Raw genomic sequence first — 21,638 nt, 5'->3', positions numbered from 1 at the left:
AAGAAATGAAAAGTGTGTGTTCAGGTTCATCTGGCTGTGAGGGAAGGCCTCTCTCTGAAGAGAGCGGTGTGAATTTGTGTCAGAAAGAAAAAGGGCCCTCTATCGGAAACCCCGCTGGGTCTTGTAGAAGAATATGTTGTGTGTGTGAGTGATTGTATATTCAGTAGCCCACTGATGGTTTTTGAAATGGAGTGTGTTTTGCGACCCATGCTGTTCTCGGCCGGGTGCTGTCTGTGTAGAAGAGCGTTTGTGTGTGTGTGTGTCTTCCCCGCTGAGCGCAGTGTGTTCAGAGTGGCTGGAGTGCTGTTCTCTGATTGGTGGGCGATGAAGATGATGAGGAGAAGGCCAGTGTTGAACCCTACATCGCCGCTCTGCACAGCTCCGCGGGGCTCTTCGGCCTCTCTGCTCCGGGTCTGATGAGATCACGAGTCACCCTGTGTCCATGTGCAGTGTGTGTGTGTGTAAGATGTTAAACAGGCAGCAGGGATGGATAGGAAGCTTTTTTGGAAACACGTTTTGTCACAATGTGTATGTTGACTAGTTGTGTTGACGCGGGGACCAATGAGATTTGATGTGCGGCCATATGTGGCCTTTCCTTGCTGGGTCTTCTGTCTGTCTACATTTGTACATGACGTAACAATTTGTAAATAAGTTCAAAATATGAATTGATTTCCGGTAGCTCAGTGGTTCGGGCACGGCGCTAGCAACGCCAAGGCCATGGGTTCGACCCCAGGGATTGCACATACTAAGAAACAAATGTGTAGTATGATGCAATGTGAGTCACTTTGGATAAAAGCGTCTGCTAAATGCATAAATGTATATGTGAATGAATTGTTGTCTCTGACAAACAATTTATAAACCCATGTGATTTATATAAATGACTTATATAGTCATGTGTAGATGGATGTAATGCGCTTTTTAGAGCTTCATGAACTCGGGCGCCAACCAATGGCATTACTCCTCACTGAATTACCATGTCAGCCGCATTGTTTTCAGAGGGACTAATAAGATTTCAAATTCAGTGCATCAGATTATTGCTTGTCAGATTGAGAAAGCTCTTGTCACTGTAAAGTTCAGTATGCATGAGATGCCCAGAGTACAGACCAAGTTCTGAGACTCATGTCTGTGCTTATTTTGGGCTCACTCAGACCGCCCCAAGCCTCTCTTTGGAGGACCGAGAAGTCGAGCGTGTGATTCGTGTGTGGAGAGGGGACATCAGCGGTCTGTCTGTCCCCAGGGTGGAGATCCTTTCCTGAGGCCGAGGCTTGGAGACAGAGGGACTGACGGCCTGTGAGCCTGGAAGGCTCAGCGCTCTAAATGAGAGTATTGTAAGAGTCAACCTGCTCTCGTCTTCATGTATAATCTCTTTTTTCTTTCTCTCTCAACACATTACTAGCCCAGACTATGTGACGACAGCCATTGTGTCCGTGCCGCCACACACACACACATGTTGAAGATAGAGCCAACAGTGAGAGTCCTGAGACCTGGGAATCCCCTGAGCACACACACATACCTCAATCCTTCCTCCTCTTTGTATGTAATAAAATGCTCTTTATGACTATTTACTCTTTTTATGTGAGGCCAGTGTCTAAGAAAAGTAAATATTTTTGTTTCTGTGACCAATTGTTATTATTTTCTCAACATTTTAACTATTAAAGGTGGATCGATTGACAGAAATGCAATTTAACATTTACCTTACATAATGAAGCGTTATGTTTTTATTACTTTAGAATGTTTTTATAATCTACACACACCGCGGGTCCCCTTGCATGGAATTCGCCATGTTGTTTCTACGGTAGCCCTAAAAGGACAAACTGCTCTACAGGGCGCGTTTCGTAAATACAACATAATAGTCCTGTGTCAGCCACCGTAGTGCTTGGAAAGGCAGGGATGGAGTGAGCCGTTTGTTGCAATTCGCAACCTCACCACTAGATGCCGCTAAATTTCATACACTTAACGTTTATTGGAATTGTTTACCAAAATATGAAAATTGTCACGTCTCACCGTCAGTCCATCCCAGATGTAGAGTACAGTATGTCACTTATTTTACTATATATGAAATATTATTTTTTATATCAAATTAATAAATTGATAAGTTTAATAAATTATCAGACGATTATTTTCAAAGCGTCTAGTAATAATAAATATGGGCTAGTGAAGATAACGTCAGAATTTTTATATGAGGTGGTTTCCTGTGAGAAAGTTGCTACCACAGCGATGTGGGTGGTTGCTATGGGGATGCTAAGGTGTTTTGCGTGGTTGCTAGGGTATTGGCAGGTGGTTGCTGGATGCATGTTGCTCATTGGCCCAAGATTCTATGATATTCTGGTTTCTAGACATTTGACTTTGACATCACACTGCGGTCACTACTTGCCATGGCTGTTTAACTACCCACAATCCAACAGTACTGTCCTTACCTGCCGTTTGTTTGCTGCATACTGGCACTTTACACATAAAGCGCATGTGATGGTTAACACCCGATCAGTTGGATTCATCTTTATATCACAGTGTTTTGTAAAGTGCCGCCTGCCTTGTTCTCTGGCTGTCCGGATACAGAAGTCTCATTGAGGAGGTTTTGCTTCCATAATGACCTTTTGTAACAAAGACAGGCTCAGATGCAGTTACATATTCATGGAAGCCGCTCGTTCAGGGGAGCACATTCTCCGAGACGGTGCCACACACGCATGGCCGAATCCATTTGCTGAAATGGTGAGATAATTGTACCGAAGCCATTAGCATCTCAATATCAGTAGCACACTTTCCACATCCAGAGAGATGGTTTGAACACGGCACATCTCACACATGACCAAGGCCTTTAATGGAATTTCATTCTCAACACGCTCGGGTTATTATCGTGACACATTTCGATTAAGATCCATGTCTCTCTGTAGATTAGTTAAAGGTTTTATCTAGTTTATTGGGAATTGATTTGATACAATTTTGTGTGCAGTTATTCACTAACCACCCACAGTCATGTTAACCCGGGCCAGAAAGCTCAGTAGTTCAGTTCGCCATGCACACAAATTGCAAAAATCGTTTTTTTTGGTGGGGGGGCTGTGTTTCCCCCATATCTTATTTGCATAATTCCTGCAGTAAATAATCCAGACGGCATGTGTAAATAAACAGTGGGCACAATTCATTCTTAGTGAATTTACCCCCCGTCCACCTTTCAATTACTGTTCATTCGATTCTTCTCTCTTCTTTTCCGTCCAGGTTGGCATGACAACAGATGAAACCGATGGCATTTTTCCGTGATCCGGCAATCAGACACAATACCCATCAGGCCGCTCTGCTCTGGCCAGGCTATCCGAAATCAATGTGAACCTCTCTAAACAATATTGTGATGTTACCGTACACCTGACAGGTATCAAGGCATTCAGCTCATGTCCTCTGTCACGCTGGGACCCCCCCTCCCCATTCAGAGCAGTGAAAGCCCAGAGTACAAGCAAGCAAAACTATTATGATCCTGTGGGTTGGTGTTCAGATAAAGCTCTGTTGAGGAAGGAGGCAGGGAACACACTGAACGGTCTGTGTTTGGCTGATGTACGGATAGCCATTAGGAGACCTCAGTTGACATGAGATTCAGGAGGTTCTGTACAGAGACACTGAACACTGTAAAACTCAGTAAGGAAAGAGACAAATTACACGCAGGCCAGTGTAATGAGCGGTCTGAGATGGGAAAGTGTGGTTTAACATTACTGTAATGATCGTTGCTTAAAGTACCAAAAGCAAGGTTCTTTGTTTGTGTTCACAGCCAGACAGCTTGTGCCCATGAACACAAACTGTGTCCATACAGAGTATCCGTATGTGATCACCATATCATATCATATAAGATAAATGATATTGAAATACTGGATTTCACTGATATATGGTACCATTTGAGTGCTGTGTTAACTTACTACTGGAAATTTTACTGTATTTTTCCCAATACATATTCGCTTCTAGGCTGTGGCAGGGCACAAAAAACTTTTTTTCATGTGAAATTTGATGTAATAGTTTTAGATTAGTTTTACGTTAAAGAGATAAATAAATAATTTTCTTTTAATATTAAATTCATAAAATAATTTATGTTGTTTTTCTTTGAAACAACAGACATTTAGCATGTATGCCTTGTTATATCAATATACTGTGTAGATACCATTGTCTGCATGTGTAAACTTTTCTAAGTTGTTTCGTGCTGTTTTCAAAATTTGATTATTTCAAAAATGCAGAGTTTGACAATTTCTCCTTTAAAAACAACATTTTAATGGTATCATAGAGTACTTAGGAACGTTTTATTTTCTTTTACAGACTTGAATCAGTATACAACTCATTACTTGTAAAATATTTTAAATTGATCGGGGTTAGCACAAAACATGTTTGAAAAGCAAATTACAATTACATTTTTAAGAACGTTTAAACGACATCCATATATAAATGATTTATTGTAGGGTATAACAGAACTGAATAATATACCAGCATTTTTTAAATTACAATTATCTAATCAAATTGTTTTAGATCCCTGCAGAAAAAATACAACCCTGGCCAAAACACAATAGAAAATTGAATGGATTTAACTGTTATAATGGGAATTGTATTGTTTTTAATGGAAACTATAATTGTGTCCACTGGTATGTGATGGATTCTGTTGGTGGGATGTTAAATCTTATTGGAATAATGCCCAAAACACACTACAAAAAGAGATTTTGTCATGGTTTTAATGGAAAAAGCTAATGGTTCATAGTGGTATTTTAATGGATACCATTCGAATTTCTGTGATGGTTTCTATGGTTTCCTTTAGATTTTTCAATTAAAACCATTTAAAAAATCCTTTTTGTAGTGTTTTTGGGCAGTCGGATTTAACATCCAGTTCCACCAATATAATCCATCACATACCACTAGCACCATTACAGTTTCCATTAAGCATGCCACACACTGATCAAACATGTAAAATACAATGTACTGCATCTCACTTTGGATAAACGCATAATATTAAACTCATACAGTATATATGTTTACTTTAAATAAATCCAAAACAGCTGGATGTTTAATTTCTGACCCGACTGAAGTTTGATATTTCATTTTTCTGAGAGAGCAATATCATTTCATTACCATCAAAATCAGCTGGTGGTAATGATTTAGTCCTCTGTTTTCCTGTTGCTGACTAAGTCTTTATCCTGCTAAATGTTTAGATCAGTAGATCAAGTCATGTCCCAAAGGACAATTAAACAGAAATCAACCCAAATTGCAGCTCATTTTACGTTGCTCGCTGTTTTTTAAGGCTGTTTATTTTCATTCTCTTTCTCAGGAACTCATTTCCTTTTAATCGCCCACAATGTTGTTGCTGTTTTTGATGGCTCTGTTTTTATTTTCTACTTCAGAAGGCAGATCTTATCGACTATTTTTGTACACACAGGTCTGTAAATTGGATTCAAACGTTTGCATAAGACGAGTGCTAAAATTGTTTCTATTTTGCAATCACTTATTCTTTTTCATTTGTAATAAACAGTATTTATTGAAAGAACAATAATAATAAATATTTGCAAAACAAATACAATTTTCTGCCAAACAAAAGTATAATTTTTGCAATTTTATTCATATTAAATTGAATAATAAATGTATTAATATCAACATGCTTTTGAGAGAATTACCTAGTTGCAATGTCACACCAGCATGATGTAAGAATGTATGGTATGTGCTTCAAGGGATCAAATAACAGATAATCTAGCACACTCTCATTAACAGCAAAGACAAAAAAGAAAAAAAGACCCACAAACTATTTTCAGCTTTACAAATAAAAATTTAATTTATTAACATTTGGTCCCGTGACCAACGGTGCCGACTTTTATAAGCTTTTATTTTCCATCATACCCTTTTATTGTTTATGATTTTTCAAAAACATTATTTTCCTGTTAATATGAAAACGTTTTTCCAAGGTGTTCTCAGATCTTTGGACCCCACTGCATGAAGACCTGATTTATTTGGATGTTTTTGCTGTTGTTTTGTAGGAGGAAAAACAGCAGATTAGGAGTGAGGAATGTGTGCTGTTTGCTCGGGCAGCTGGTTAGTGAGTCCCGTCTCGTTTCATTTCACCCTCTCCACACTCTGTCCATCCTTCCCCACGTTCCTCAATTCCCACTGACCCCAGGCATCATGAGCCCATGAGCCAGACCAGCGCCACGGTCAGAGAGAGATGGCGAAAGAGAGCGAGGCGCAGGATTGGATACGGAGCGTGAGATGCGAGCAGTGCGGCTCTCCTGACGAGTGTTAATAGTTATCGATCCGCTGTGTTTTTAATGTGCGGCGTGGGCTGACAGCCACAGCGAGGCGGGGGGGTAGACAAGCTCGCAGACAGGCTAACACGCAGAGAGAGAACGTAATAGAAATCGCACTGCCCTGTTTTTTTGCGCCGCGTCCTTCCCCTCTCTTCCATCTCTCCATCTCGGGCTGTAGATTGATCTTCCTCTTCCTGCTGTTTGGGGCTCTGTCATTACCCTCTCTGTCATTAGAGTGGAGTCAGCAGCCGGGCGGCCCTGCCCGCATCACTCTGCGCAGACAGCTCGACCCATCCCTCACACTGCCCCTACATTTATAACAGCAGCTGACACACGCACACACATCCGGAGCAGCGGCCCTTCAATCCCTTACTTGTGCTCCAGGGGTCTGGGGCTTTACCAACATGTCGACAGCACTGCGGTCTATAAAACACAGATGAACTGTTTTGATTTCAGTTTTTACATTTTTGCACACCTGTATTCACCAGTCATGGACAGAGGCTTACGCTCTCACATTGAGGTCATGGCAACCTGTTGTATTTTTTTAAATAATGGTACATGAATATGATATAGTATGATATCACACAGGCCTCAACTCAAAAATGTCTAGTGACCGGTTACATCTATTTTTTTTTAATTGGTACAATAACAAATTTGTTATATTCCTTAAATTTACAGAACTTTACCTGAGCCAGTTGAACCATAGTGCCAATGACTCCAATTGTTTTTTATCCCAAAAACTGCATTTATTTCACTTATTTGTTGACCAATTGTGAAGCAATGTCACAAACAAATAAAAATCTTAAATTTCAGAAATTATGAAAAGGCTTTTCTAAAAATGACACCGTTTGCTCACGCGGTAGAAACCATTTGGACTGCCATCACTCATTTGATTATTACTATTTTTACTTATTCATATATTTAACATTGCGCAGGTGTGTTGTTGTGCTGTCTTCTTTTGTTATGCTTATTACGCTCTTTATTAAGATGCGTTTTAGCATCTGACAGACATGCAAATCAAGTTATTACTTCATTCTAATTGATGATAATAACTGTTTTTGTTGTTACTGTTGGCGACTGAAGGACATTGGTGTCTGTCTGTTTGTTTCTTGCTGATGGAGATGTTAAATGTTGACATGACACGCTTAGCTGATTCTTAAGAATTGGACCAATTACCATAGTGATATGACAACCGGTCAGCCATTACAGGGTCCAGGTGCATGTCCAAGTGTGCAAGTATATGTGCTGCCATGAAAGACGATATTGTGTGTAAAAAGAGACAATAAAAACATGTTAAGTCAGTGTCCTCTTTTGAAAGTGCAGCATCGGATTCGGCCATGACAGTGACGAATCACGGGTATATCGGTTGACGGATTCGTATCCGAATCATCGAGCGCCCAGCGGCCTAGACCGCATGCTGCAATTTCTCCAGATGTCTGTGGTCCCTCACACAGGGGGTCAGACTTCAGACATGTGGGAACAGTTTAGGACGGAGAGAGTGGAAAGGGGAAGGAGATACAATGCTTCTGCCATTGTGTGTGATTTGTGGTTGCTGTGAAGGATAATTGATATTGAATTTGAATTCTGTTGGAATATCAGACGTGCTCCAGTGTATATTTCCACTTTGGAAGTGGAAATGACGAGTTTGGTTCCAAACTGAGATAACAAAAATCATGTTATTATTATGTTTTCATGGTGTTGTTTTGTGTTAGTTAGCTGTATTTTTAACAAACCAACTGCAGTTTGATTGATATTAATTGGAATGCACAATAAAAAACATGATTTTGATTTTTTTTAAACGGAGTTATCTCATTTTGGAACCAAACTCTTCACATATTTGAACACAAATTTCATTGGAGAACTATCGAAAGGCAATCACAGGTAGGAATTTGCCATTGGCGAAATGACGCAGAATAGCTTTTCTTCGTAGAGAGCCCGAGTATCCTTGAGGAATAGGGCGAGGAAATGTTTAATCTGTCTCCCGCTGGGAAGCCGAAGTCTAATGCGGCATCTCAGCGCCTCCGTCGTCCGAGACATTTTAATGCATTTCAGACTTCTTCTCAAAGCACGAGATGATGGACGGAGGAACCTTATATTTGCGAACACCCAGGGTTTAATGCACTCAGCGGCACTCGCCTCCTTGTCTTCCAGCCAACAAAACATGCTCGGTGGAATAAAAGAAAAAGCAAAGCACAAAATTATTCTCCCTGCCTTCTATCAAGCTCGCGCATTCAGCAGCGCGTCTGAAGGGCGCGTCAGTCCGCCTGCCTCTCCTCTCTCTCTCCTCTCTCTCAGAGAGGTAATTATCCTTTTTCCTGTCACAGGGCTCCAAATGATCTCTAACCACTGGGGTGCTTTTTTAGGGGCTCAGCTTTGTCAGTAGGAAGTCGAAAGAGCTTTAATTTTCAGACAGCTGCACACGTACTTTCATCTCGGCATTATTCTCCTCCTATAGCGGTCATCCGACCGACCGCGCCTTTTGTTTGTGACGTGGGATCTCGGCCTCCCTGCATTAACATATTTATTTATAGACTTACACTTTTCTTACAGTCATTTTTGTGTAACAATTTTCACACTCGACATTGTCTGTGTAATTTCCCTTTCAGTGTCTCTCTGTTTTCTCCTCTCTTTCCTTCTCTTTCAGAGAGAGCCCATGAATGGATGGAAAATTATCACAATTACTCACATAATTGAGCCGTCTTTGTGGCAAGTGCGGCTCGAGGAGCCCTTTTTCCATCAGCCAAAATGGTTTCATTATAGGGGTTTTCATATTCCCTGACACAGGGCACGGAGGGGGGAGGCGGGCGCAGAGCGGCTGAGGCGCGCTGCGAGGCGCGCACAAGTCGCCGGGGGAGAAGGGTGGATCATTAAGGTCACAGTGGGGATAATTATCTTGACTATGGAAAGAGCATCCAGCACCTTTTTCTCTTCCCCACCACAAAAGCACCGTCCCTGGCCTTTGGGCACAAAGAACTTGGAAATAAATGGCGCTTCCAACTACAACTTATTCAGAACGAGAGAGGGAGTCTTGTATCAACATGACAATTTTCCATTATTAAGACTAATGGCGGGCTGCCTTAGGAGATCAAGGGAGAGGGGAACGCGTTCAGGTGTGCTCGAGTACTGACCCCTGCCCGTCTTTGTTCGGGACTTACCTCGGAACAAAAACGCGAAACGGGACGGAGAGGCGCGCGCGCGCTGGCCCCTCCGCCGCGCGCGCCTAATTGTTTAATTGGAAAATGTGCATGTTTTCGGTCTTTTAATTATTGGACAAAGTGAAGCAAATCAAACCTCGTTTGAATATGCGTAAAACAAGACATCTAAATAAAGAGTAAAGGCAGACTTGCAGTACATGGATTGTGTTCCAGCTCCCAGCTGTTTGAAATCATCTGCCAGGCCTTGGCTTCCCTCGCATCCAAATCGCTCTGTTTTCCCTGACTTATACGGCTTTCATTGATTTTAATTTACTGCTTAGTTTGAACATTTGATGACTGCCTGTCTCGAGCCTTTAGCCCGCAGATACAACGAGGAAAAATACCACAAGTGACAATTCTGCAGTCATTTCTTTTCCTCCTTGTTGATGCATTAAGTAACCATCTATTGGGGCGGATTTTTCTATTTCTCCCAGTAGCACCTAACTCGGGTAATTGGTCATTTTGGAGGGCAATTTTTGGGCAGGTGGGGGGATGCTGGGCAGACTGTTCTGACCCCTGCTGCTGCGGTAATGATGGAGGTTGTTGGGTTGTCGTAGTCCTGTCTTTCTCACACACGCGGCACAGCTGTGTGTCGCGCCGTGCGGTCTGCGCTCGCCCTCACCTGCTCCGGCTCTGCGGCCCAGGTGAGTGATGGGTGTACATTAGCAGGTAGCCGAAGATTCCGAGCAGATCCCATCCAATGGCCCGCGCAAGTGCTTCCTCGGCGGTATGTTTTGGTAAACGCGACACCTGTCACTTTCCGCCGCATTCGCATTTTAGGGAATTCGTGTTTTGTTCAACCATGTGATCTTTTACTCCATGTGAAGCCAGGCTAGTGGGTGGATTTAATGTCAGGTGTATTTGTTTCAGTAAACTTAACATCCAAAAAGATTGCAAGTTTACCATAATATTACTCGAGCTGTGGTAATAAATACACACCAGCTGTTTAGACAGGTTTACAACTAACACATTACTTTCAAATACTTCTTCAGACACCTGCACACAAAATTCATGGCATGTAGGAAATATACATACACATACACGAGAGATTTCACTTGGTCATATTTTCTTTTGGGTTTGTACATTTGATGTTTGAAGGTGTAAAGACAATTAGGTCTGCATCTTCCTCCAGAAAGAGACAATTAAGTCCCATCAGCTGTAAAATACAGAAAACAGTTTATAATTATTTGTGTTAAGCTTAAATCCCCCCAAAAATGATTTGAAATAACATCTCAATTATCACATTATTAGAAATGCGTTATTTTATTGAATGCTTTTGTTAAAAATGTGGAGATGTTTATATAGAAAATAGTAGAAAAATTCAGCATAGTAAATTATTTTTATTTTTATAATTATAAATCCAAACAATAGAAAATGCATTATATAAGAACCCTAAAGCACTGTAAAATGTTATTAGCTGCTATCTTTTTTTTTGGAAATTTAACACATTGTTTATAATAATAATAATAATAATAATAATGTACTGAAACATTATAAAACTACAGCTTTGAACTTTGACCCTTCGCCACCCCATGAATACAAACCCAGAACCTGTCTGCATTATTTTAACATAACGCTTAACCCTTCCATACTGATTGACACAATAATCTGTGGTTACATCTCAGTGTCCTCTCTCTCTCTCTCTCTCTCTCTCTCTCTCTCTCACACGTATTGCTTTGAGTCTCAACAAACACTCTCAAAGTGTCTCGCTGTCCATTGGAATTCAGTGAAGCAGCAAATCGAAGGTGCTGCCTGCTTAAAACCCTCTAAGAGGACCCCAGAGACACAGCTGTTTCATCATCAGAATTGATCAGAGACTCTTAAGTCTGATCGAATTTACCGCTGTGTTGTTCACTGGTGACTTTGTCAATAAGGTGTAATTGTAAGGCCCTGAATAAATACTGCTCCACAACTTTAAACACTGAGCAATGTTAATGCTGTCTTAACAACTTTTTAAACTGCTCCACTTAAACCTGTTTTATTCATTCAGACATGTGACGAAAAGAAACTACATTGAGTCTGGGGCTTTCTGTCCTTGTCATTTTCAGCGCGAGTGTGATAATGGGATCAGTGCTCTGTCTCTTTACCTTAACAATGTTTCTCAACAGTGCTGATAGTGCACTACAACTTCTTGATGACATCACAAACTTCACAACAAAAGCCAAATTTTCACTAGTACTTTTGGTAAGGTGCTTTCTGTAAGCGCTCATTCAACATGTCTAGTCAACATGTGTCTAAATTGATTAGAAATGTACTTGACCTTGTTTGCATCAGTGGAACCAGAGCATCAAGCACGTGAGTGTTTTTAACACAAAATGACTGTGCTCCTTTGACACTAAAATACATATTAATGTCAAGCTATGCAGACATACCTATTTTCTATACGTCCCTTACTGCACCAGACCCACAACATGTAACAAATTGCCTTCTTGCAGATTGTTGCTTCCCAGTCTGTTAACAATCATTAGGCATCTGTCCGGATTTGAGGTTTGGTTTTCAGGAACTCTTTATCAAAAGGACATCTCGTGGGTCACACTACCGAAGAGCTGGTAAGAACGCTTCACATTGAAACAATTTAAACTCCCAGAGAATCCTGTGCCACCAATAACAGATACTAATCAGGGACTTTACTCCGGAAGCAAATTCGGAGCTCTCCTTATGAATCAGACGCTGTTGAAAGGACGGATGAAGCCATAAACTCTGTGGCTGTCTCTGGCTGAATCAGTTTGTCAGCTGATGTCAGTATGTCCAATGCACACACACGCACACACACGCACGCGCACACACACACACACACACACACACACACACACTGAGTGGACCTGGACTGGTGTGGTGCACTAAATCAGGGCAGCATAGCAGGTGTTTGACTCTTATTCTTGATGATCCTCTTCTCTGGAAAGTGCTCCAACTCATCATCGCACATACTGCTTTATTTGAGTTGCGTCTAAACAGAGAACCGCTGTGGTATCATCCCCACACTGTGGGCTGATGGACTGGGCTGTATAATTACGATGGGACTGACCACACGGATACTGGAGCCACTGTTCTGTGATGACAATACTTTTTCTAACAGACACTAACATTTTGATTGGGGCCTTTAAATAAGACTACAGTTTAATTAGGACTACAGTTAAAATGTTTCTGATTGGAACTGGATTTTGGTTCTTTGGGTTGTAAAGCAAAAATCCTCTTTGGTGAGAAATAGACCCATTTTCCTTAGATTAGCTGTAGGAACCTGGATGTAAAGACCAGACAAAACAACACAACACAAATAAATATTTCGGCATATATACATATTTTGTGTTTATATATCAAGAAACTGTTTATAGTGCAAAAGTTCTGTGAATTTACATTTGTTTGGTTGTCACGAAACAATGAAAATAACGAAACTTTTGCATTTGACAAAGACTAAAAATTGGCAAATAATTAACTGCGAATTTGTCATCCTGGTCATTTTTTATTTTCTTAATGAATTTTTAGAATTTTTGTGTGTCTGATCATTTTACTTGGAGACAATAAACAGTCGCTTACGGCCAAGAACGAGTAACATTTTTCCAGTGTTGGTCCCTGAATGATGATAATTATCGGTTGTAATACTGTCATTATTTTCGCTATTGATGAAGGTTCCCTGAGGTACTTTGCGAGTGTCATTTGAAATACAAATTGCTTTAAATTGGACCATTTTGAGTATGGTGGATATGTAACAGCTATTGTCAAATGTGGTCGTCAGTCCACATCATCTGGGCATCGTGCTGGTCCCAACGGCCTTATTCTCTAGAAGAATAAGAATTGTTTTGGAGTTTCACATATTGAAAGCTGTTCTTGTTTTAATCTTTTTATTACGCCGGAATGTAAGAAAACAGATGGGAAGGTGGTGAACATTTTGATGATGAATGCATGGCAGAAGACAACAGCAGAGAGACAGGGAATGAAAAGGGGATGTGGAGGCGTTCACAAACGGTATGACCAGTTTTCCTTCTCAGCTGCTTCTGGTAAAATAAGAACGACATTTTATCTCCCACAATATGACACTCGCATCTTAAAGATGGGTCGATTTTTCAGTTTACATTTTTATCGAATATGCATTTTTTTTTAAATTAGATTTATGTGTGCTTTTGTTGATAGAACTGCCATTTAACATATTTCTATAATAAGTCTTATTAACTGTTATTTTGCAGTTATCCTTTCGTACCAAATTAATCTCTATACGAGGCCTGTTCTTTAACATATCGTAAATGAGTAACTCTCTAAATATTGCAGTCTGGCAGAAGAGAATGAGGGCCAAGTTAAATTGTATGGCAGGTAAAGTAGATATATGTGGTCCAACACAATCAGTTAGAATGCAATATTTATACCATATAATATCATGATAAAAACTATATGATTTAATTGTGCGACCTTCCGCTGAACACTATTAAATCTGATGTAAGGTATTCTGTGTAGAAAGAGAATAAGATGTTACTGTCATTCTATAAATGGTAAACGTGAGGAAACGTTTGCAGTTGTCCTTGATATTTTCTTGCTTTTTTCTTGTCATTTTTAAGGCATTTTACATGTGGATAAACTATTTAAATTTAAGGTTAAACCAGAACTACAAACGAAAAGAACAGGCAGATTTTTTAAATGATGGAACGTAAACTAAAACTAATTTCTATGCAACTATTGCATGCACCAAACTCAGGTGTGAAACGAATCCAGCAAAAAAGAAAAGCTGTTATAAACACGGCCCCATCTCACTGATCCTCGAGTGCAATAATTCAACCCGCGCGCGCGTGCGTGTGATTGAATCTGCGCAACACTGCAAGTGTTAAATACACGACTAATTATGCGTATGAAATTAAACAACAGTGTTATGCTAATTTAGCTGGTTTCATTTGTGTCTTCTAGCACTCGAGACTAGCATTTTAATCAAACGAATCGCCAAAGTAATTCATCTATGCCTGGAGAAACACATTTATACCTGTGTTTAAACATTTTGTTTGATGTTCTGTTTTTATAGCTGCGGACAGACAAAAAATCAAAAGATGGGATAGATTTGTTCATTACAAGCACGTGTTTCTAATCATTTGTCCCACAATCATTTATGGATTAATCACTAGTTTAAAGTGTATTGTTTATTTTCAACCAATATAATGATAGATTATTGATTAATTAAGCAGTAATAATAATAACAATAAAGTAACGTTGTTTTTATCAAGCATTGGTAATATAATAGATTTCAAAAAATGTAGAGCTAATTTTGTCCTACCAATGTCACTGATAATTTAATGGTGGTTAAATTTGACTGGTTTGCGAATTTGTTAATATCGGTATTTGTTATCAGAACCTAAATGCTGATATTTACGCGACTGATGATGTGATAAATAAATTGCAAAAGGTTTTGTTGAAGCTGTTGGCTCTGACCCCTGCACACACATACACGACCCATGCGTACACCGTCCATTCCCTAAATTTCTATATTACCATAGCACAATGGAGTCACAGGTTGGTCTTATTCCTTGAGTTTATCAGGTCCATCGGACCCGACCCTCGGATTACCAATCCCTAACGCTCTCGGAACGAGTGGACCAATCAGAGAGCACCTCGGATAAATATTCATGATTCCCCGATTCAAACCTTTGAGCGAGTTTGTGTGGATCCACAGCATCGTACCTAGACTTTTCACAGAGACAAACTACATTTTCTTATGAATGGAAAGTGAAAAAATCAGTTGAGCTTAAATTGGGATCCATCCTTCACTCAGACCATAGAAGAAAACAAAAAAGCAGGGGAGAGAGAGAGAGAGAGTTTGCGCCAGAAGACATGACCATGTCTACAATACCAGAGAGTCTAAACAGCCCCGTCTCAGGAAAGAACGTGTTCATGGAATTTGGGCCACCGAGTCAGCAAATGTCGCCTTCATCTATGACCCACGGACATTATTCAATGCACTGTTTACACTCCTCCGGACACCCGCAGCACGACAGCGCCTACAGCCCGGCTCCGTCCTTCCCCAGATCCCTGCCTTACCCATACGTCAACTCGGTTGGTAGCCATTCCACGAGTCCGTACCTCAGCACCGTGCAGACCTACCCAAACAACGCCGCCTTGGCTCAGACGAGGTTAGAGGACCCAGGTAAGAAACGATGCCGCATGTTTTTGGTCTTTGCTGGTCGTCGGAATTCTCTGCGCTTTGTGAGAACGCGTCGGGCCGGAGTAGCCCAGATGTGCTGTTATTAGGCTTGGTAATTATTTATTGCGTAATGCTATAAACAATGTATGCAATTAAGGCTAATTATACCTAAAGTGCCGCCTGTAAAACTTGCGCGCACTGATGTGAGCTGCACTGCATGAACAGTCTGTGAGACGCATTCTGCGCTTTCTCTCTCCAACGCAGCACCGGAGTCGGAAAAAAACACAGTGGTGGAAGGAGGAGAGGTTCGCTTTAACGGGAAGGGCAAAAAGATCCGCAAACCTCGGACCATCTACTCCAGTCTCCAGCTGCAGGCTCTGAACAGGAGGTTCCAGCAGACTCAGTATCTGGCGTTGCCGGAGAGAGCCGAGCTCGCCGCGTCACTGGGGCTCACACAAACACAGGCATGTACTCGACATTTTTAATGAAACCATTTGACTTTACAAATGAGTCGACAAAATCGAAAAGGTTATAATTCCATCGTCTTCCATTATCTGCATGCATTGCTTTTGCAATGGACAAGTGACGTTGCCATCCACCTGTAATAGTATCTGTTTGGGTGGACAACTCGATTGGCTCTATAAATTCATGACGGTTCTTGGCTTGAGGATAAGGTTTAGAATTAGTTAAACCCACTTGGATTGCATTGCGATGATGTTGTCCTGTTGCTCGCTCTGTCTGACTTGGCTTTCTTTTTTTAGGTGAAGATCTGGTTTCAGAACAAGCGCTCCAAGTTTAAGAAACTGATGAAACAAGGCGGAGGAACAATAGACGCTGCCGCTCTGGCTAACGCGCTCTCCGCCGGATCTCCGTCCGTAGCGCCCGTTTGGAATTCCACGGCCACCGTCAAAACATCCACGCCGACCTCTTATATTCCCAGTTACACCTCGTGGTATCCGACAGCACACCAGGACACTATGCAGCAGCCGCAACTCATGTGAACCAGGACTGCTACAACAACCCCGCCCATCTATTCACCAATGGCCCAGTCCAGGGGACCCGCCACAGGCCGGTCGCTCTGCGGCCTTTTACACAACCCGGACAGTCCAGACCAGACGTGACCAGGCAGGGACACTCGCAAAAAGACACCTGCTAACACACAGCCTGGGTCAGGGTGAACTGAAAGAGGGTCGTCTGCAACGGAGAAGAATGATGAGGACTCTTTTTAAATGAAGGCAATGCCGGGAAAGTGGGTCAAATCAAAGCTGCTACTCTCCCATTTTCCGCGACCTTTTGTTGTGTAAAAAACATGAAACTGTAAGAAATTTATTTAATGCTTTTTCTTTAAACTTGTAATTTGGAATCGCCGGCCTGTCCCTGGCACAAGAGTGCTGGCTGTGATTATGGGCTACGACAGCGTCATCAACATCCCACCGAATTGCACCAAATGCTGGTGCATATTGTCGCTTCGGGCTTTGCCATGGCTCGGTGAATCAGTTAGAACTGGGATAAATCACAAATACGAACGTCTCACGATTTTCCCCATTTTAAAGGGAACAGAGAAATCTTTTAAAAAAACATTATTTTGGATGTATGGCTCTTTGTGTTAATTTAAATATAACTTATTTAGACTTGTTTGTCTGTTTGTATGTTTATTTAAAATAAATGTTCATTAAATTATGATTATAAAGCTGCACTACAAAGAAGAAACACTTCCCCAAATTTGAACCCAGTTTGTAAACCCGAGCGTTTTGAATGATACGGACAGAGGCACGCGGTGCAGATAAACGCGTCTATCATCACCGTTAGAGGGGAAGTGTTGACAGCTCTAATGTACAGAAATAGTCGTTTCGTTGTGTGCTGAATAATTTGTGCAAAAGGGTCTAAACATGATTGTGTTTATTGAAATTCATGTGTCTTTTCGTTTTATATTGGAAAAATTCATAGCTTACCGGTCACATTAATTTATTGTTTTTGTTTCATGGAGTCTTGTATAACGTGTAAATTCTGACAGTAAAAACCTGCTCATGAAAGAACTTGCCAAATTATTGCTTCGCCAGAACTAAAAAAAATCTTTAGGTAAGACTAACACACGAAAACAAGACTATTTGTTTTGTACTTACAGAAGCCAATGCAGTGGAATTAAAAGAAATATCCTAAAATGTACTCTAGTAACTATCCAACTCTAAAATACATTTTGCATTGTCATAGACAAACATACCATACATTAAAACAATAGAAAGTATTTTGATAAAATGTAATATTATTCAATGTAATGAAATTTGAATTTATAAAATAAAATCGTGCATGTCTGCATGCATATCTAGGTAAATCAAGCCAAACAGAGAAGCTATAAATTAGCTTACAAATGTACATTAGTCATTACATTTTCTTCAATATTTGGTCATATTGTCTCTCGTTGTTTTGTTTGCATTGGCCTATACTTTTTGATTGCAATCTGAATCACCGAATCCTGTGCTGGTTTATGTAACACAGTAATTCCTTCGACAATAAGGCCACTTGTTTCTTTTCACTTTCGTTTAGCCGCTATAAGCTCTTTTCTGCTCTTGTGTGGCTGCTTTTGATGGCCGTGTGTTAAGTGAATAATCGGGCAGGTGCCGTTCATAGAGGACCACATGAAGAAAGGCTGGGGACGGGAGGGGGGGAAATGCAGATAGGTAAAGAATGACATGTTCTAAGTGCCTTTTGTTCGGGCCTGATGGTTTAACTGCGCATTTAAAGAAAATTCTTATGCAGATAGACGCCGGTGAACAACAACAACAACAACAAAATTAATAATACTTTTTAAAATACCTTGCAAATAGTTGACTATTATGCTTAAGAGAATTTAAAGTAACATTCTGGCCAATTAATTTGTAGTTTATTTGACCTGTAGTGCGCTTGTTTATTTTGTCTGTGTATTTTTATTTCCTTAATTTTTAAATTAAATTAATTACTCAATTAAAACGCTAAAGAAATTCTTCTTCAAAAAATGTTTTTCACATATTTATGTTTGTCATTACTTATCTTTTACATAGGCGTATAGAAAATTGATAGAATATCCATTCATAAATTGAGAGTAGCTTCGTTTGCGGCAATGTCAATTCGGAGGGTGCAGTAATTATTTTGACAAATTTTGATACTCTTCATGTGTGGTTTTTAAAAACTGTCTGGGCAAAGCAGGAAATGGCCCGGCGCGCTCTCAATGCAAGTGCAGTTTTCTCTGATTTTTATGAGTTGCGCTTTGAACGCAACTGTATTAAATGACACAATTATTATTATTATAACTGTTGGTTTTGTTATTTGTATTATCATTGTTGGTTTTTTATTATTTTATTATTGTTGATATATATATTGATAGGCTATATATTATTTTATTATAAAGGATAACAGTTTCGGAAATGGTATCTTAGCCACATTGCTTGTTAAATCGCCTTAAATTGGATGCTTTTTTATGCTTGTTTCATTTACAAATGAGTATCAAGGGCACGAAAAGGTCCAGCTTTTGTGATAACAACGATAAAAAATAGATATAAACTAACCATTCCGATGAAACATTTTTATAGTTTGAACTAACATAACAAACTGCGATGAATTTTCACGACAGGCCTTACAAGTATTGTCAAAGTGTAAAGCTACAACATGTCTTGTTTTCTAAAAAATATCTGAAACACAACTCTCGGGAAGGAATAAAAGACAAATCCGCGTTTGTTCTGTCTTTTTCTCGACATGCAGCTGTGGAGCAGAGAGGGTCAGCGTTATTTCACTCTATTCTCCTCTTGATTACGCGCCGGGCCCATCAAACCAGACATAATTACAGTCATTCCCTCCTTACTTATTCTAATGCAGCTTCCCATCTACGGGATAATTATGAGCAATTTTTTTCGCACGTGGAATCTTTTGTTAACAAAAGAGATAGCGCACTGAAAGAAAATTTGCTGTGCGATGGGGGGGAAAGAAAAGGGAAAAAAGAGCGAAATAGGTGCGCAGCGGTAGTTATAAGTAAGGCTGGCAAATTGCTTGCAGGTGTATACCGAGAGATTTGTCAATGGGAAGAAGGATCAAAATGAGCAAAAGCACAATGCCGGAGTGATGAAGGCAGAGGTGAAATTATAGAACAAGGGCTGCTTTATATTCTACTGGATTCTAAAGACAAACTATCTCGCAATTTCAGACCGCTTTATTAATGAGAGATATAGACCTTGTTTGTCTGATTCAAAGCAAAGAATGGTTTGTATTTTGTTTCCTTACCAAAGGATCAAACAGGGACTGTTTTCCGTCAATATTTGTCAAAATATATTATTCTTATTATTTGATACAACGCTTTATTATTTAATGTAACTTTTGCAGAATGCCGCGGACAACAAAAGCATATCAGCACTTCTAAAATGATCCAAATGATTTCAAAATGTTTGCCCCTTTATATTATTTTTCTTCATTGCGAGACAAATGTTTCTTATACTAAATAAATAATACTAGGCCTAAATAAATCTCATATTTAAGTACGCACATTTCCCAATCATAACTTAAGTAAAATAAATTGCACAATCCTCTTACCTTAATCTTTAATAAAGGAGAGCACGGAAAATGGACAGTATCTATAGGATGCGTATCGCCCCCGAAAGAAGAATGCGAGCATCCAGCAGCCATGGCGTGACTTCGGCTCTTTGGCTCCCAGAATCAGTCTCGTCTAGCTGGGTTTCTAGAGCTGACAGTCGCTCTCCGAGCAGGAATGAAAAATCCAGCTTTATTTTCCCTCTTTATAGCTGATGGAAAAAATTGCTGATTATTAGCATAAATGTTTACTCCTCATTACGCTGATGACATTGTGCACTCGAGATCTTGGTAATCTTTGGGAAAATTATGAGTAATTTTTAAAAATTTAAAGCGGCAGTTACCATGCAATTCAGGCTAATTTTGCGTAGGCTCCAAACGGATATAATTATCGCGCAGTCAAGATGTTATGCTAAAAACTATGCATTGATATTACCATTTATTATGTACATACAACTTTGACAATGTTGATGCTTGAAATAGCTGGAAATTGTCTTGCGCAAAAATTACAGTCCATATTAGGACATCTAAAATTGCGAAGAATTATGTAGTAATTGCAGGCTTTCAGATCGGGGAGCCAGAATGCTCAACTGGAGCAATTGTGGATAAAATTACAGATCAGAGTATAAATTAGGGATGGGGTATGGCATTTTTCAAGTTGTCTGCAGGATTCCGGAAGTGTCTAAAACCACATCATTGCTAATCTTTCAGAGAGAAAGAGCATGTGCATGCACACGGTTCCAACACAACTTTACGTTCGTTTGCATTTGCAAGGTGTGACACTTGTCCAAGCTGAACCACCTGTGAGAGACCTAATCAATGTTAATGCCACTTTTTCTTCCTTCCTTCCTTCTCTCGCGAGCTGCTAGAAAAACAGAGACGGCAAAAACACAGGCTGACAGAAAGCGGCGCAAAAGCTGTTGGCGCATGTGGTCAGGCGTCTGGCTCGTTTTAAGGTTGGAATATGGGTTGACATGATTTGCTTTGGCTAGACTACGGTGTGCACCAACCGATGTGATGTTTCAAGTTAAACCCCCAAGAGCTCGTTTTAAGAGACGGCGTGCGTAAAACTGTTTTGGATTAACAGCGCGTTATTGAGAAGTGTCCCATATGCCTTTACCAAAAAGCACTCCAAAGGAAGTCACCCACTATTGGTTAAATATTGCCCTTTTCCTGGCCTGTTTGATCGGATATAGCCTGGATCTTGCGGATCTCTGCGGGGCGCGTTTCAATAAGCGCGCATTCTTAGCCCACGGCGACACATAACAACTTGTAATGCGGCAATCACTGACAAGATACATCCTCATTACATCTGTCTGCTTAATAGCTTTTCAGCCCTTAGACAAATAGATTAATGTAACGTGAATAGCAACCTGTGATGCCATCTTTACCCATTACGGAAAAAGACAAAGGGCGATTAATACACGCGTGGTGGTGTTGAACACGTTGATGTTTTCATTTGAGAAATGGATTACACTCTATTTTACAGTGCCCGTGTTACAGTGTAACTATACATTTAAG

The 21,638-nt window shown here is 40.2% G+C and overlaps 1 protein-coding gene and 1 long non-coding RNA gene across 2 annotated transcripts; one reads left to right on the top strand and one right to left on the bottom strand.

Annotated features, from left to right (window-relative positions):
• Positions 1-5,566: 5,566 nt before the first annotated feature.
• LOC130555950 (uncharacterized) lies at positions 5,567-20,319 on the bottom strand. The gene is made up of 3 exons (XR_008963165.1): positions 20,121-20,319; positions 11,821-12,686; positions 5,567-10,604 (listed from the first exon to the last, which is right to left on the bottom strand). It is a non-coding gene; the product is annotated as an uncharacterized LOC130555950 (long non-coding RNA).
• Positions 14,708-17,593, top strand: dlx1a (distal-less homeobox 1a). Its single transcript, XM_057336518.1, has 3 exons — positions 14,708-15,566; positions 15,828-16,027; positions 16,325-17,593. The coding sequence occupies exons 1-3, from the start codon at positions 15,254-15,256 to the stop codon at positions 16,562-16,564; spliced, it is 753 nt and encodes a 250-aa protein (XP_057192501.1). The 5' UTR covers positions 14,708-15,253; the 3' UTR covers positions 16,565-17,593.
• Positions 20,320-21,638: the final 1,319 nt, after the last annotated feature.

This window comes from Triplophysa rosa, linkage group LG6 (assembly GCF_024868665.1).
Source record: "Triplophysa rosa linkage group LG6, Trosa_1v2, whole genome shotgun sequence".
Lineage (NCBI taxonomy): Eukaryota > Metazoa > Chordata > Actinopteri > Cypriniformes > Nemacheilidae > Triplophysa > Triplophysa rosa.
The sequence above is the reverse complement of the archived record's forward strand: the minus strand, read 5'-3'. Positions and strand labels throughout refer to the sequence as shown.